General features: G+C 36.1%; 1 protein-coding gene across 2 annotated transcripts in view; it reads left to right on the top strand.

The window, feature by feature from the left end:
* The window catches only part of ARID4B (AT-rich interaction domain 4B), a 93,063-nt gene that overhangs the window by 29,734 nt on the left and 47,069 nt on the right, over positions 1-16,260 (top strand). For both annotated transcript variants that reach the window (XM_080340933.1, XM_080340932.1), the window contains exons 3-6: positions 4,136-4,246; positions 8,792-8,857; positions 9,763-9,853; positions 14,279-14,358. In XM_080340933.1, coding sequence (XP_080197059.1) covers positions 4,136-4,246; positions 8,792-8,857; positions 9,763-9,853; positions 14,279-14,358 — 348 coding nt within the window. The remainder of the gene's footprint in view (positions 1-4,135; positions 4,247-8,791; positions 8,858-9,762; positions 9,854-14,278; positions 14,359-16,260) is intronic.

Below are 16,260 nucleotides of genomic sequence, written 5' to 3'. Positions count from 1 at the left end.
TAAGCAAATGCTGAGGAACCTCTCGGTCTTGCCTCAGTCTCTTTCCAAAACAGCCCTTCTGTGCCCCCAACCTGGCTGCAGCCTCACACACCGGGGGGGAGGTGGTATGAGGCCTCAGATACAGCCCTCCACCAGTTTCCATTTGGAGAAGGATGCCTGTCTTCCGTTGTCATCTAGCAGAACCTGCCCCCCTTCTGGTAGCCTGGCCTCAGTCATTAATACAGACAAAACAGAGATCCCTCATGTAAGCGCCTGGTTGGTGGGTGGTTTCAATGAGGACTGTAAATACCAGTCTACTGCCAATAGTAAAAAGAAAAAGCAAACCTAGACGTTACCGTCAGCTTCACCTTTCCATTTCCTCTTCTTTGTCTTTTAAAAGGCATTCAGACAAGGTTCTTAGGAACATGGTTTAGTGGTTGGACTCGATGATCCTGACGGTCGCTTCCAACCGAAAAGATTCTGTGATTCTGTGATCTGTGAACTGAAAGGTGTATGGAGAGACTATGGAGGCACAGAGACATAAAAAGAGAGGGAAGATCTGGGATGTGTGGTGAAGCTGCTCTGAATGAAAAAAGTTCATGATCTCATTATAAATGAATGATGACACCTGTTAGGCATACTTTTCAGTTTTCCTCTCGAGGAAAAGTTTATTGATGGTTTTATGATACAGTGCTGAAAAGGTGATTCTTATCTACAAAGTGCAAGAGATTATGTTTAGATATAAAATGTAAATGCAAATTCAGATTACTTTGTGTTTTAAAATAAAGTAGAGGCTGAAGCTGAGCCCAGAGCAGCCCAGAGACCACAGATAGCAACATATGAGACTAGTAGAATAGCTGAAAATGAAGTCTTAAATAATTTTAAGTAGTTCAGAACTTTTTATTGTAGACTAGTCCAACGTTGTGTCTCCTCTTTCCTCTTAAAGACTATTGCAGTGCTTCTTGTGAAGATAATTTCAATATGCTTGTAATACTTTTCCAAGATTCTGAATCATATTCTCAGATTTTAGCCGCATTTTAACATACTGTTTTGTTTGTTTGTTTGTTTGGTAACCGGCACTGCACTGAAAAGCAAAGAAAGAATAAACCCAAATCCTGCCAGACCATTTCAAAATTAAATAAGTAAAGATATATTAACTTTTAGTGTAAAGATGTCTATTAAATGACGTAAGCACAAAACAGAGAAGACATAACAGAAAGGTAAAAATAGCTGTATACTTATTTTTAATCTCTGTCTAATTTTGGTGGAATTGAATAAAACCTGCATGAGAACAGGTGACTCATTTAAAGTTGGTGAAAATGACAAAGTAGTGGTAAGGATTATCTGAAATTAATGCCAGACTTTGATCATTACTGTTTACTTTTGTAGTTTGCATTCTCTATGATGCATCATATCTTGGTAGTTGTTTTAACCAACCACTTTCAGCTGATACTACCAGTAGGCATGGGGGAAGCATTCTGAAAATCTCAATTAAGTGATTTTGGAGAAAAAGCCCACATAATTTGTGTTTCAATGGAATAATGAAATTGCAGAAAATTTTCCTATGTGTATCCACTGAAGATTTCACATGATTATTTTAAAATGTCTAATGAGTCATAGTGGTAATTTAAGAAATGCATTTCATTGGTATAAATTTTCCTCTCAAAAGCCACTCTAGTAACTGAGTTTTTAGTAGACATACTCACAGTGGTAAGCAAATGGTGCATATGTGTACTATTAATTGAAATTACTCTATTTACAATGGTAAATATTAACTAATTCCAGTGAAAGGAGTTAGCTATTGTAAAAGGAACTTTGGGGGGATTGAAATTAATATATGTGGTAGTAACAGAAATAAATTCTTACAGACGTTTGTTCTTCAAATGAATATTCTTTTTGGATGAACCCTATAAAAATAAGCCAGAGTAGTGGCAAAGTATTCGCTAATATTGGTGATTATGCTCTTAATAAGTGTTTTAAACCCTGTTTTAAAGTTTAATTGTTGACTTGCCTGTTCCTCTGCCGTAAACTTCCAAACAAAGACCAGAGCTTCCGATTGTCTTGGTTCCCACCATTGTAGAACTTATTTTTTTTTGTTAATGTTCAGTAGTAGTGAAGAAAAAGCATTCTTTATTTTCTGTGAGTTAACATTATGAGTTGGTCTTTGAGATAATTTATTTGGCTGTATAGGGAAGTGTAGACTGATACTGACACAACCAGCTCTTGAAGTGTTTATAGAATTCTGACTATGTGCATCTGTGTGGACCCACCTGGGATCTCTCTGCCTTGTTAAAGTAATCTCAATACTCCATTATATTTTTAAAGTTTAGAAGATCAACTGACACGGTATACTATCATCATTGGAGTAGTTTCTTCACTAAAGAGCTGGAAAGAGCAGGAGGGATGCCTCCCCTCTTAGAGCTTTACTGACTTTGCAGCAGAATACTTCACTACTTGCCCCTGTTCAGATTTATATTTTGCAAAACAGCCACTACTTAGTACACTCTACTGAGAGTACTAAGCAAAACCCAGTTTATCACCGAGTCCCCGTTTCAGCATAATTTCAAGTGGAGAAAAGTGTTGCAGCCTGCCTTGAAGGCAAGTACATTTACACTATTAGACAAGCAAGAAGGGAATGAATTTCAGAATCCCAACACTCTTAATAGATAGCTCATTAGTTGAGTTTTATTAAGTCTGGAATACAAATGGGTATATGTTCATGGATATACTGCTAACAGAGTGTTACATCCTACTACGCTGCATGCAGTTATGCATCATGCATGCAGGGAGAGAGAGGGAGGAATTAATTAGAGCATTCGTGCTTCTGGTGATCCTAAGTGCAGATTGATAACAGTTTTCTGGTACTCTGAAATATATTTTGTTACTTGAAAATGAGAGCCAGGCTTGAACAGGGTCAAGGTAAAAGCATCATTAAGAGGGAGTTAACACTGTAGCATCTCATGTCTCCCAATTTCAAGTTCTGCAGAACTTAAATTTCTGAAAAATCATGCATTGAAACACTTGGGTACATATTCACATGCCTTTACTTCTGATGTATTGGAGTTGGAAACAGCCAATGGAAATTACCTGATGCTGGATGCAGGCACATCAGCATCAAATAGTAGCTCTGAGATCTGTGGAGGAGATTATCTCTATATTCTACCCACAGAGAGCCTGGATGTGCCAGAGTTGCCTCTTGTAAACTGTGTCTGAATCCTCAGGGTGTGGAAACATGATGTGGGCTGAGACAAGGGCTTAGATTCTCTTTGCAGCTCTTATTTGGGTCTGCATGGAGGTGTGCAGGTCTTGGAAACATGCCTCACTCCTGTTGCTTGTCACCTTCTACCTTCTCTCTTCTGACCAGCGTTCTATGAATTGATAGTGAGGTGGTTCAGTCATTTAGAATCTCCTCCTCCATATTACACTAGGAGAGGTTGTGTGAGAGAAGGTAGACCTCCTTTGAAGGAACAGAGCCTTCATGAGCTCACTCTGCATACTAATTGGACCTATGTTGTCCTCCTACCTTCAAACCCATTTAGTTCCCTCTTCTATTTCTTTTTGCCCTGTTTAGGTGTCACCTGTTCCTCTGTGGCTCATTACAGAACCTTGTCTTTTTTGGAGGATTTCACCTTCATTGTGTATTTATCCTTTATCTGACTGTACTCTGCCCCTGGGGCTGCTCTCCTGGTGAGCACCCACCTATATATTTACTTTGTTCAAAAGTGAAGAAGCAAGTCTCTTCAGAGTTCTAGTTACTAATGAAAAATGAGCTGTAATTGTTTGAGGGAAATAAACACCTGTGTATTCAAGAGATTCAGGTCTTGAGGCAGTTAAAGGAGAAAGCAGAACACTTGTTTGGCCTTCACCATTGCAGCAGAACTGGTCATCTGCTGTGTCTTCAGATGGTGCAGAGGCTGGAGGCTTACGTAGTGCTTGTTGCAGACAGCTGTGGTATTAGTTTATTATATTTATGGTAGTCATTTTATGAGCTTGGTATTGTGTTCTGTGTTTCTACTGTTATGATATACATATGCTGTCAGGTTAAGTTTTATTGGGCTGTTGTGTAACACTCTGTCCACAAAAGCTGGTGAGACCATGACAGCTATATTGTCGGTGGCCAGTAATTAAAAACTAGTTGTTTCTCTTTCTGTTCCAGGCCATTGATGAGCCTCCCTATCTCACAGTGGGCACTGATGTGAGTGCAAAGTATAGAGGAGCCTTCTGTGAAGCCAAGATCAAGACAGCAAAAAGACTTGTCAAAGTCAAGGTATGTGGTTTTTCTGCAAACACTTCTTGGAGGTAAAAAAATCATCAATGTTAAATAGCACAATGTGAAACTTCTTTATAGTCTCAAGACAGCTGAGAGACTGTCCTTTCTTTGGAGTAGTAATTGATCAAAATATGACAAATGTAGGCTTATGTATTGGAGTATGTTATCAGAAAGTAGATTTAATATGGTTTATTTTATTTCAGTAGGACAGGTCACTGCCATTTAACAGTGGCAACTAGATAATGCTTCAAGAATAGGATGGAACCCTGCTGTCTTCCAAGAAAGACTTGGCATATTGAGTCCTGCAGAATAGCAAGCAAGGGATCTCATCTAATCTTTATGATGACTAGTTAATGACTAGTCAGTGTGAGCCACGTGCAGTACAAATAAAAACTGTAGGGAGGGAATACAAGATCCTTGTACATTTAAAGTATCATTTCTAGAAATAAAAAGAATGATGTTTGGGTTTGGTTTTATTATATAGTAAGTTGATACTGCAAAATGGCCTTATATTTCCATTTGGATAGTATTGCTCTCAAAGCTTCTAATCTGGGAGCAGGTACTATTTTTTTGCTCTACCTTTTAACTTCATACAGAAATATAACAGAGCAAGGATCAAAAGCACTTAGGAAAAATAAATTAGATTGGTCTGCAACAGAGTTATAGTGGCAGAATATTTTTCTTACATCTACTGTAAATATAAGTGTGGATTGTGAGTGGCAATAACCTATTAAAGAGCCTCCATTGTAAACTGTCATGCATTGTTTGAATCTGCTCTCATGCTATGGCTGATTTTTGTCTATAGTATGTATGAGCAAGAGAGCAGGCCATCTCCAAAAGTCCTGTTGGGAGGGACTATTGTCACTTATTTGATAACAATGTTAACTATAATCAGAAGTTTTTAGTCTTACATCTGATATCTTTAAAAACCTTTTAATTTCATTAGTCATAACTCTTCACAGCATGAGCTGGTCTATGCTTTACAGCACCATTGAGTTAAGTGACTAAATATTAGTATTTAAGCTGTTAAGTATCAGTATTTAAGTACAGTAATTGTGTTGTGCCTAGATCAGTAAAGTCTTAACTCCTTTCTGCTCTTTAGAGGGTTTTCAGCTCCCCGTCTTAGATAGCCACTTGCACTTATTCATTGATAAATATGTTCTTACGGGTTTATTACTTGCAGTTTGGTGACTGCAATAATTTGATCTTGAAATGAAATGAAATAGAATTTTTACTGTGTTTGTGGAGGCTGTGCCTAAAGCCCCATGGATTCAAGTTTGTGCGTGTGTGTCTTTGCTGTTAATGTACATATTAGGGCAGTTAAGCATCAGTACTGTTGTTGCTTTGTAAAGTAATGTGATTTGTGGTGGAGATTTTTGTGTGTGTGTGAGTGCAGTAACAATATCCATTTACATTGTCTTTCTTCCACCTGGAACATGTATCAGTGACATCTTGATTTGCCCTAAAAATCTTTTCAGTGATTTGTGACACATGCAGACTTTTCCCAGCTTTAGCTCTAACCAGGGTTCTTATTAATCAGGTGTACTTTGTGTGGAATTTTGGTAGTTTAGCTTCTGCATTTATTTTCCACTTGTTTAACAATTTTTTATGGGCCCAATATATTTTATACCATAGTCTCTTAGAACTACTAGAGGAAAATGAAAGTCAGTTTACTTCATAACATCAGTCTTAGTTTGAAGCTTTCATTTAAGTTTTGTAACTAGATGCTCTGTTGAGAAAGGAGGATGTCGACATAATTTTTTCAATATGGAGTATGTAATCTACAGGCAAGTAAATTACATTTAATTGCATCTCCTTTTATTTGTTTTCTCCTTTGTTTAATTCTGCTTCCTAGAATATTTTGAGAGATATCTTCATAACAGCTTTTTCATCACCAGTGTATTTTAAGAACTTTTCAATTTAATGCAAGTGCTATTTATTATTTCAGTATCAATAGGTACCGTATTTCACAGTTTAACAGTCTTTGGCAGGTTCTGTACATGGTACAGAATTTTACATTAACAATGTAACTGCATTTCACACTTTGTCATGGGAAGCAGTAAAACTTAAGATTTGCCTGGACTTGTGAAAAATGTTGAAGGCAGTACAAATTTGACTGAAGGGCAAGACTTTCAGTGTTAGAATGAATGTTAGAATGGTAGTCCACTTCATAGAGAGAGCTATTTAAGCCAGTTTATTTTGATGGTATATACTAAAAGAATTAGCATCATCATCCACACCCACTTGCATTTGGGCACCGACCACAGAAGTTTCAGAATAAACTATTTTCTGTGTAGGTCTTTGTTGAACAGAAAACTAATGAAGCATCTGCTGTATAGAGGCTACCAGGACTGTCTTTTCCGGATGGTGAAATAGAGATTCCAACTGAATCTAAACAGGTTGATGATGTGATGAATGTCTTAGTCTTTTTCCTGAGACAGACAGAAAGGATCCATACTGACAAATACTACAGGAATGAAACCCCACACTGACAAATGCTGACATCACTTTTTTCAGCTTAAAGAAAGACCAGTGGTGTCACATTGAGTTTGGAGTTTGACTATTTCTGTTAATAGCCAGTATTTTTTTAGTATGTGTGAGTATCTCATGAAGTAAAACCTGTTGGGATCAAAAATCTTGTCCTCAAAAAGTCAAAGCCCCAAGGCATCTTTAAAAAAAAACCCAAACAAAACAACATTCTGGAATACACAAGAACAATTTGCTTTATTTACATTTCATCATAGAACGCTGGCTCATGGTTTTGAATAGAATCCCTTTTTACTGTAAAATACGTTTAAGCTAATTACAGATACCAAATAAAATCAGATGTGTCTAAATCAGAATTGATATATTGAATATTTCACAGGACCACGTTTGAGATTACTTTGCATCTGAATGAAACTTTTGATTTCTAGATAAATCCCCCAAAAGAGAGGAATAAATACTTGTATCTGTCAAGCTGAAGTTCAGAAGGGTATAGTCTTTGCTTAGTTAATTCCTAGCTTGAATCCTTTGGCTGTCAGGTTACAAAGTATGATTTTGTCTGTCTAGTGGACAGAAAGTATTTGCCATAAGAAGGTGGGATGATACAGCTCTGCAAAGACCATTTTTTCACAACAGGATGTATTGCTGTGGTTCTAACAGAAGCTGGACAAGATGACTATTTCATGAAGTAGAACCTGGAAGGCAGTAAAGCATTTTGGCACATTTGTTTTCTAATTAACCAGTCAAGGTAGGCTCTCATTAGTCCTGGTTGTAGGTGCTGTTCTCAACTGTTGGCTTCTTTCAGGATTTTCAAAACTCCTTAAACTCTCCTCCTGGGAAGGCTGAGTAGGAGAAGTGGTCTTAGAGGACACTGTTGTTCTGAAGGAAAATTTGCTATTGCTATGGAGAAACTCAACAATAGTGAGAACAGAACTTTGTGTACAGTCACAACCCGAGTCCTCATATTTAGTGTAGGATTGTTGTAGTTGAGAGTTAGTATTACACAGCTGAATCTCATGTTACATTCTTATTTATTGTGAATACAAAATGAAACATCGTATACCCAGTGAGTGTGTTCTGGTGAATATTAGAACATGATTTGTGTCTGCTAATAAAATGTACTTATGTACATAAAATGTAATGCCAGAATTTTCTCAATTTCCCTGAATTTTAAAACCAGAGTGGAAATACAGCTTCGGGTGTAATTAATAGGAGGATTCTGTGATTTTCAGTTTGACCAAGTTGATTTTGAGTAAAATGAATGATGGGTATCTGTAGCATCTTTGAATTTCCAGACTTTTTTTTTTTTTTTAAAAATTTCCAGACCTTTTTTTTTTTTTTCCTGAGGACAGCATGTGTAGGATGACATGGGAAAATACCTTGGAAATACTTACAAGATTTACTTACTCTAGTTTTGAAATAATAAAAAGTTAGCTGCTTGTATGCTTGCTTCCAGTTAACTAGCAACATGTAGGGCTAGGCTGATGTTAAATGAAAGGCTGTTCGGGTTGTTCATTTTGTTGAGGTGACAGCTGTGTCCTGTACTCTTTCTGTGCGAGTCTTTCAACCGTGAGTGAGGGAAATGAACTTTTATCAGCAAAAGCAAAAGGGAACATTATATGAGGTTAGATATAGGTGCTAGACCAGTTTGATTTCAGATCATTGAAATATAAACGTTTCTTAACAAATACTTATGCTCATAACTCTTGAATCTTTCTCCTTTCTTGATGTGGTACTAGCACAGTACAATTAATATCATTAAGAGAACTTCACAGATCATTTTGAGCCTTTAAACATTGTTGGTAAATTATTGTTTGTCACTTCCTTTAGAGTTAATGATGCTATTCAGAAAAATAAAAAATATTTTAGAAGTTTTGACCACCAAGAAATTGTCTCCTCATATTTCTAAAATACATGAATGAAATGCTGTTTTCAGCAAGTGGAAAGGCTGTGGGGATTAACTGTAAAATGAGAGTGAAGAGAAGGGCTATTGACATTTGCATGTGCTTATGCTGCTCAATTGTATCAAGTGATTGTCAGTTGAATTATATTTTTTAGGTAACTTTCAGACATGATTCTTCAACAGTGGAAGTGCAGGATGACCACATAAAGGGTCCCTTAAAGGTAAGAAATTTGTTTTATATTTTGCTAACACTTTGAAAAGCTTTCTTTTTCAGTATTTGACATAAATGTCTATATGCAGTATGGGGTGAAACTGGAAGGTTCACTTTATTACACAAGCCACATAGGATCATGAGGCATAAAAGTTAATGCTGCAAAGCTAGAGTTAGTATAGTCTACATGTTAACTTCTTCCTTTGTAATTAAAGGGGATGCAGCCTACAGGCTGATGCAAGCCTCTTTGTTCTTTTTGGCCTTAAAGCCAAAAAGAGTTTGGTTGGCTCTGATTTTTAGTTGCTGTTGCTTTGGAAAACTCAGCTGAAGCATTTGATGGCAAGCTCTTATACAAGAGAATGACATCACTCAGATTGGTTCTTGTTCCCCACCTGCTGGCAGGAAATAATCAGCTCAGTTAGTTGACTTATTTTAGAGGAACGAAAAAGAGTTTTGAGAGATACAGGTATATTCAAGTGAAACTGGAAAAGTATGGTATATATAAGGTAGGAATAGGTTAGGAATTAACTCTCTTTGCTATGAAGATAGGCTGAGAGTGTTGGGGTTGTTCAGTCTGGAGAAGAAAAGGCTTCAGGGAGACCTTATAGCAGCCTTCCAGTACCTAAAAGTCACCTCCAAGAAAGATGGAGAGGCGCTTTTTACAAGTGCATGTAGTGACAGGACAAGAGATATAATGATTTCAAACAGGAAGAAGGAAAAAATAAATTCTTCACCACGAAGATTGGGAGGCTGATTAGGGCTTTGAGCAACCTGCCCATGGTGGAATGGTTAGAACTAGATGATCTTTAAGGTCTCTTCCACTCCAAACCATTTTATGATTCTATAAATACAAAAGTGTTAACTTCATTGCCTGTTGTGGAAGCTCTCCAGTGCTAAGTGGCTTTTGTATTTTAGGTGGGAACTGTTGTGGAAGTGAAGAATCCGGATGGAACTTACCAGGAAGCAGTAATCAACAAATTAACAGATGCAAGTTGGTACACTGTAGGTAAGAGAAAAAGTTATGTGTTTGAATAAAACGTATGACTTAAACCTGTGACCTGGACATGTCTTAAAGATGGTAAGAGATATTTTTTTAGATGTTTAGGTATTCGAAGTTTGTATTAAAAACCAAACAAAATCCCTCAGACACATACACAACTTCCACGCAAACCAAAACAAACCAAACACACACACAAAAACCCCCACCTAAATTTCTTATTTTGGATTTTTATAAGAAAATGTACCCATCACAAAGTGAAATTGAGACCCCAAATAACACCTAGTGAATTGCTCTGTAATTGGTAACTTCTTCTTAGATACTGTTAAATATTCTGAAGCAAAGTATGCTGTCGTACTTCCTTAAAAAAGGAGAACAAGTGCCTTTAAATCACAAGTTGCAATAATTTTTCCCTACTCTGACTTAGCCCTGATAACAGCTGCAGTAAAAACACATAGATTTTTTCCAAATAAGTCTTTTCTTGTTTGTTTCACATATTTTCTAATGGGACGTTTCAGACTTCAGATGATGTATCCACATGCCCACAAGCAAATACAGCATTTTTTTTTTCCTTTAAATTTTTTAAAAGGCTTTATGTACATGGGCTTACTATTTTTGTAGTAGATCAATGTGTCTTGGGCAAAACTGATCAACTGTAGAAGGACAGCGTATATTCCATCTGTGCACTGGTAGTCTTAAAGGTATTACAGGAAATTTATTGATTCTTGAGAAACTACATATTCTTTTCCTTGGCAGATAACTGGGACATGGGAAGATGAAGACCAGGTCTTGAAAGAGCCGCAGCAAGACTTAGTTGTTTTGAGACGTTAAGGGTTGTTATTGATGAAGTGATGTTAAACAACTAGGGAAAGACTAACTTTGCCTCATCATAGTCCTTTTAGAAAGGAGTAGAGCTGTAAGTTTAAATAAGACCTTCCAGATAAGTGCTGCTGAAAATTTATCTGTTTTCTTGTTGGAGAAGTAGAATGTATGAGTAGAGGAGAGGCCAGGTTAGGATGGGGTGAAGTGTGAGGTACAAAGACAAGGCTTAACATTATAGATGGTGTTTTGTAATTAATGTAGCAGTGGATCAGATATGAGAACTCCTAAGAGCTAAATGGTATAGCTGGTGTTGGAACTATGTTTTACGTACATGTTTATGCTACTGAGAAAGCATGAGGTTAGCAGTTAAGCAAGAAGAATAAGAATCTGTGCAGATTAAATTTTGAAGGTGTCATGGAGTTGCAGTCTGTAAACCAAAAGAGACGTCTGTCAAAAATGCTGAACTTGAGAAGTAGGAAGAGATGTAAGAGTTGAGACTGAAAACCATATTTTGTAGATAAAAGTAGACAAAAGCATGTTCACCTTCCAGAATCAGTAAAAATAGCACAGCTGCTGGCTGTGTAATGTACTTTGAGAAGTGACTCTAGCAATGGATGATTAGAATAATCTTTGTCAGGAGAGTTAGTGGAATGAGACTGAAATTATCTTTACAGACAGTGATGACTTTGTAGATCTCAGTGAAAGTCCTATTTCAAGGGGTAGTTGCCATTTTCAGAATGCGATTTCACAATTAGCACACATCTTAGCCAGCAGTTAGCTGGTGTTGTTCTAGCACTTGTTGAGAAGTATCTAATTGCTTGAACTGTTAATGATTTTGTGAATAAAATTATGATTTGGTCAGAAACTTTGTGAAGGGACAGATCTGAAGTAGTACCTTGCCAGAAGTTCTTACTTATGACCATTTATGCTACTGTAGCAGTAGCACGTAGAATTTAGAGGAATAACCATTTTGGAGCTTCTTGAGAGCACTTTAAACACTAAAGTATGGGCAAGGTTGCTTTAAAAGATCTGTGTCTGTCTTATATTCATACCATGTTGTCTGAACAGAAATGTTCATTAGTTTGTTTATGTCTTTTTTTTGGTGCTACTACTTTCTTACCAAAGGAAGATAGGAGCTAAACTAAACTAAAAAAAAAAAACCCAAACAACCCACCAAAAACCCACAACAAAACAAACAAACTAACCCCCCCAGACACCTCAAAACTTCAACTGGCATAGCTTTTGAAAATTGGAGTACCACAGTTACATAAATACATGGAGTGTCCTTAGTTTTTGCCTGTCCTATGAAAATTCCTGAAAAATCTCAAGGTATTACAATCCTGTCAACTAGATACTGTTTCATCATACATATAAATGTATCTTTAGAAAGTTCAAGTGATATTCTTCACATTTAACTCTGTGTTTACTGTGAGAAAAAAAAACCAAACAGCATGGGATTGTTTGCTTTACTAAAAATGCAGGATTTGGCATGTTCAAAAGTAGTCTTATCCCCTTCCAGCCTTTCTTTTGTCATTACATTGCTTTTTCTCAGAATTCAAACTGGTTTTATTTGCATTAAATTGCCTTTAAGTTGCCTCTTTTTTCATTTTCCTTGCAATTTCAGAATAGGTGTTTTAAATGCATTACACTACTGTATGTCTGCTAAATATATTGTTTAGAAGATGTTCTTTTCGATTACAGTGTTGTATGCATTACCATATGTGCTGTTCTGGGCACACAAGTCTTTCAGGGAGGTGAATCTTTTCCTTTAGTGTATTCATGTTACGGAACAAGATTAAGAATCCCTCTGGCAGGGAAGAGGCCACAAGCAGATTACCACATAGGATACATAATGTGACTACCTGCCCAGCTCTAAATAGGTTTACTTCTGTTGTAGTCAGCTTATCCCTTGAAGTTAATAGATTTATTTTTTTTTTAATCTCTCATTATGCAAGGAGACTGTTATGTTAATTAACGCAAACTAAATTAGGAACGTGCTGCCTTCACTTAACCATGGGAGGGCTTAATTATGTGTTGACCATTTGAGATGCAGGCCCAAATCTATGTGTTTTCTTGTGCGGTTCTTGCTCTTGATACTTTTCAATAAATTTTGTAGTGACAAATGTGCATCTATAACTGATATGTTATCACTGAACAGTACTTAACAGTTACTGTAGTATAAAACACAGATTGGGGCATGGTAGTTGCAAGGGGAATTTTGTTAATCATTAGTACCGAATTTTGTATGGGGATGAAAAATTCACAGAACTAGATAAAAGTTACTTTCATATCAAATAAATGCTAATCAAGAATATTTATGTACCTTGTTGCTTTTGTATGTTTTTAGTTATCTTAGTAAAAGTCAAAAATAAGAGTATAGTGTCCACTATTTGAAAGCCAAATGTGGCTGAAAATTAATCTCTTTAATCTTGCTAGGCATCTTTTGTCAGTTGACAACCATTCTCCTAACACTGTTACTTTGACTGTTGTTTGGGAACATGGTTACATGTTCTTAGTTTTCTAACATGTGATTTAATTCTAATGAGACTGACAGAATTGGGCTTGGCAGTACTGTTGATTGATAGAAGATCTGAAGGAAGGTGAAAGAAACATACTAAGAAATTGCTGCAATTTTTGACTTTTAATGTAATATTTTAATCTGATCTTGGGAGTGTTTCCATGCTCACAAAAGTCTTCAAGATCACTGCAGTGTGGAGACAAGAATATAATTGTTATCCCTGTTGGGGAGGGGGTCAGTTCTTGTCTCACTGGATGGTACAAACATAGCCCAAGAGTTAAAACTTGTCACCAAGTTGTCATCAGTTAAGTACCTGTAGAAGATTTGGCAAAATCTTACTTTTTATATGACCAATTTTATCAGCTTCTGAAGATCCCGCCTTGAATGTGTGCAGTGCATTTTAGGACTGAAAAGGATAAAGTACGTACCTGAAGGGAACTCTGTATTATATGAACTTGTTTCCAGTTAAACCAGTGATAGCAGAGGTGGCAGAAAGTCTAGAAACCAGGAACTCCCCAGTTTTCTCTCCAGAGCTGTTTTTTTTTATTGCCTGCATTTTGACAGTTGTCATTTTCCTTAGGCTTATACAGCTCTTGTTTTCTAGCACAAATGAATGTCAGTAGTGAAAGATGTTGAACTTTGATATAACATTAAACTGTGACTTTTTTCTCAAAATAGCCATCTATGTTTCTCCACAGTAATCATAGCTTCTGTTTGAATATTGTGCAAGTTCTGGAATAAAGTTCTGTAAAAACTGATAATGCTTGAAGAATGGCTTCTCAGTCCTAGCTTGCATTACTTTTTAATTTTGTGTTGTGATCCATGAATTGTCTGCTCAACTACTCATTACTTAAGATTACATTTAACATATGAAAGCGTGGAGTAGCTGTGGTGATACAGCAGTTTGTCTAGCTATGCAGCAGTATCCAGGTGCAGCTTTTTTTTCATGGAGACTGGCTACAGGAATATATATCTAGTTCTTTCTGACATGTAAATCAATCACTTGACTAATATACTGATCTAAAAAAAAATATATATATATAATCTTTTTTTCTTTTTTTTTTCTTGCCTCACTTCTTCTTACCTGGTGACAGTATTTGATGATGGTGATGAGAAGACTCTTCGACGCTCTTCCCTGTGTTTAAAAGGAGAAAGACATTTTGCTGAAAGCGAGGTAATTGAATAATTTTTGTATGATAACTTTTTATTTAGAAAAAATTGAAAGTGATATTTTTATTACCTCAGTCTTCAGTATGTTATGTACATCCATGCTACTAAACGTGTGGATTATGTAAAATACAGTCCACAGGGTCTGACTTACTCTTTCTTTAAATCGAGAAGTACAATTAAATTTCACCAAATTGTGTAAGTTAAGAAACAAAATCAACATTTTGTATTTTTCACTTTTATATTATTAATGGTCCACAGATTGTAGATCACACACAAAAAAACTATGATCACAAAACTACTTTGCTTTATATAAAAAACTATCTGTAAGTATTAATTGGAAAAAAAAAATCTAAATATAGTAGGTGAAAAAAATAATATACGTCTTTGGACATAATTAAGTTCTACTGGATTCTAGGTAGATGATGAAATGTAATTTGTATTAGCTGATAAACTTGAAAGATCCGTACTTTTATTTTAAACGGCATATTGTAAGTTGCTGTTACCCATTAATTTTAAGACAGTTATCAATATTTTGAAGCTGGTTCATGTCTTAAAGGTGACTTGCATATTGAAGCATGCAGACAATTGTAGAAATTTCAAGCAGTTGAAATTTCAGAATTAAGGTTATTCCTTCTTATTATGTAAGGCAATCTGGACCAATGGGCACGTTTATGTAAACATGTTAGCTTATTAGAAAGCTATTGAAAATAGTGTGGGTTTTTTTTTTTCTCTACATAAATATGCTTTATTATTGTAGTCAGCTGATCATACTGCCTGCCTGCCACATTCTTGTGAAGGTTCAGGTACTTTCTAGAATTCTAAGTCAGGATTAAACACATGTAAAGAGCGGGGCCTAACTAGATTCCTAAATCTGGATTCAGATATAAGTGCCATAATTTTAAGGATTGTGGTGTTCCTTTGATTAGCTCTTTGTTGTTAATGATCGCTTCTATTCCATAAATATTATTTTAAGATGGTTTCAATAGTATTACTTTATAGTAAGCAGTTTGAAAACTTTAGTCTCTATATATTGCTTTGCAACCCATTTGGGTGAACAAGAGTGATTTCAGATTATTTTGTCAGATTCAAATAAACCTTACATTCAGGTGACTGCTACTTTTTATCATCATTCTCACTGTCTTAGCTTTTGATGTCTTGCCAAAAGTCACTGATACTCTTTGTCACCAGCCCTCAACGAAACGCTTGTTGTGCATTTCTTATAATTACCTCGTGATTGCATAGCTACTGAGCAGGGAAAATTGCATCTCACATTTCTTTTGTAATTAGGTCAGTGCCACATGATTGCCTTGTTCTGATGTTGCTTTAGCTTCACCTCTGACTTCCCGAGTGTGACGGATCTTTTAGGGTGTCCACCACACTCAGAAGTAATCATGCATTTACTTTAAGAATTTTAAAAGCCAGTTTTATTTTCTCTGTGTCCAGTTCCATCTGACACAGAATACTTTTGAAATTCTTGGTTTTGTTTCAGATTTAAAAATTCATACATGACTCAGAAGTGTAATTTGGAGGGGCATGTTTTCTTTGGAAGGCTTTATGCCGTTTTTCAAAGAACAATAATAAGTGCCTTATACTAAAAACTGTGTGTACCAGGAGCATTCAAATCTGGAACAGTTATCATTTAAACAGATAACAGCAGGCTTAGGGAAAGAAGACACTGTATGTGCATGAACTCCTTCTCTTGATGCTTTAGCATTCTCCCTGAATGCAGAAAGTTTTTTCTCTCCCTCTCTTTTTGTTCTGATGCTAACATAGCATCAGTTTTCACCCTCTCAATTATCAATATAACAACCTCTCTAAAATGGTTTTAGAATTTTTCTCTGCTATACCAAATTATGAATTACTAACAAAAATACAATTAACTTGTTTGCTGCTGCACAGGTATCCT

The sequence above is a fragment of the Nesoenas mayeri genome, assembly GCF_963082525.1.
Source record: "Nesoenas mayeri genome assembly, chromosome: 3".
NCBI classification, from domain to species: Eukaryota; Metazoa; Chordata; class Aves; order Columbiformes; family Columbidae; genus Nesoenas; species Nesoenas mayeri.
This window is presented reverse-complemented; position numbering and strand designations above follow the sequence as displayed.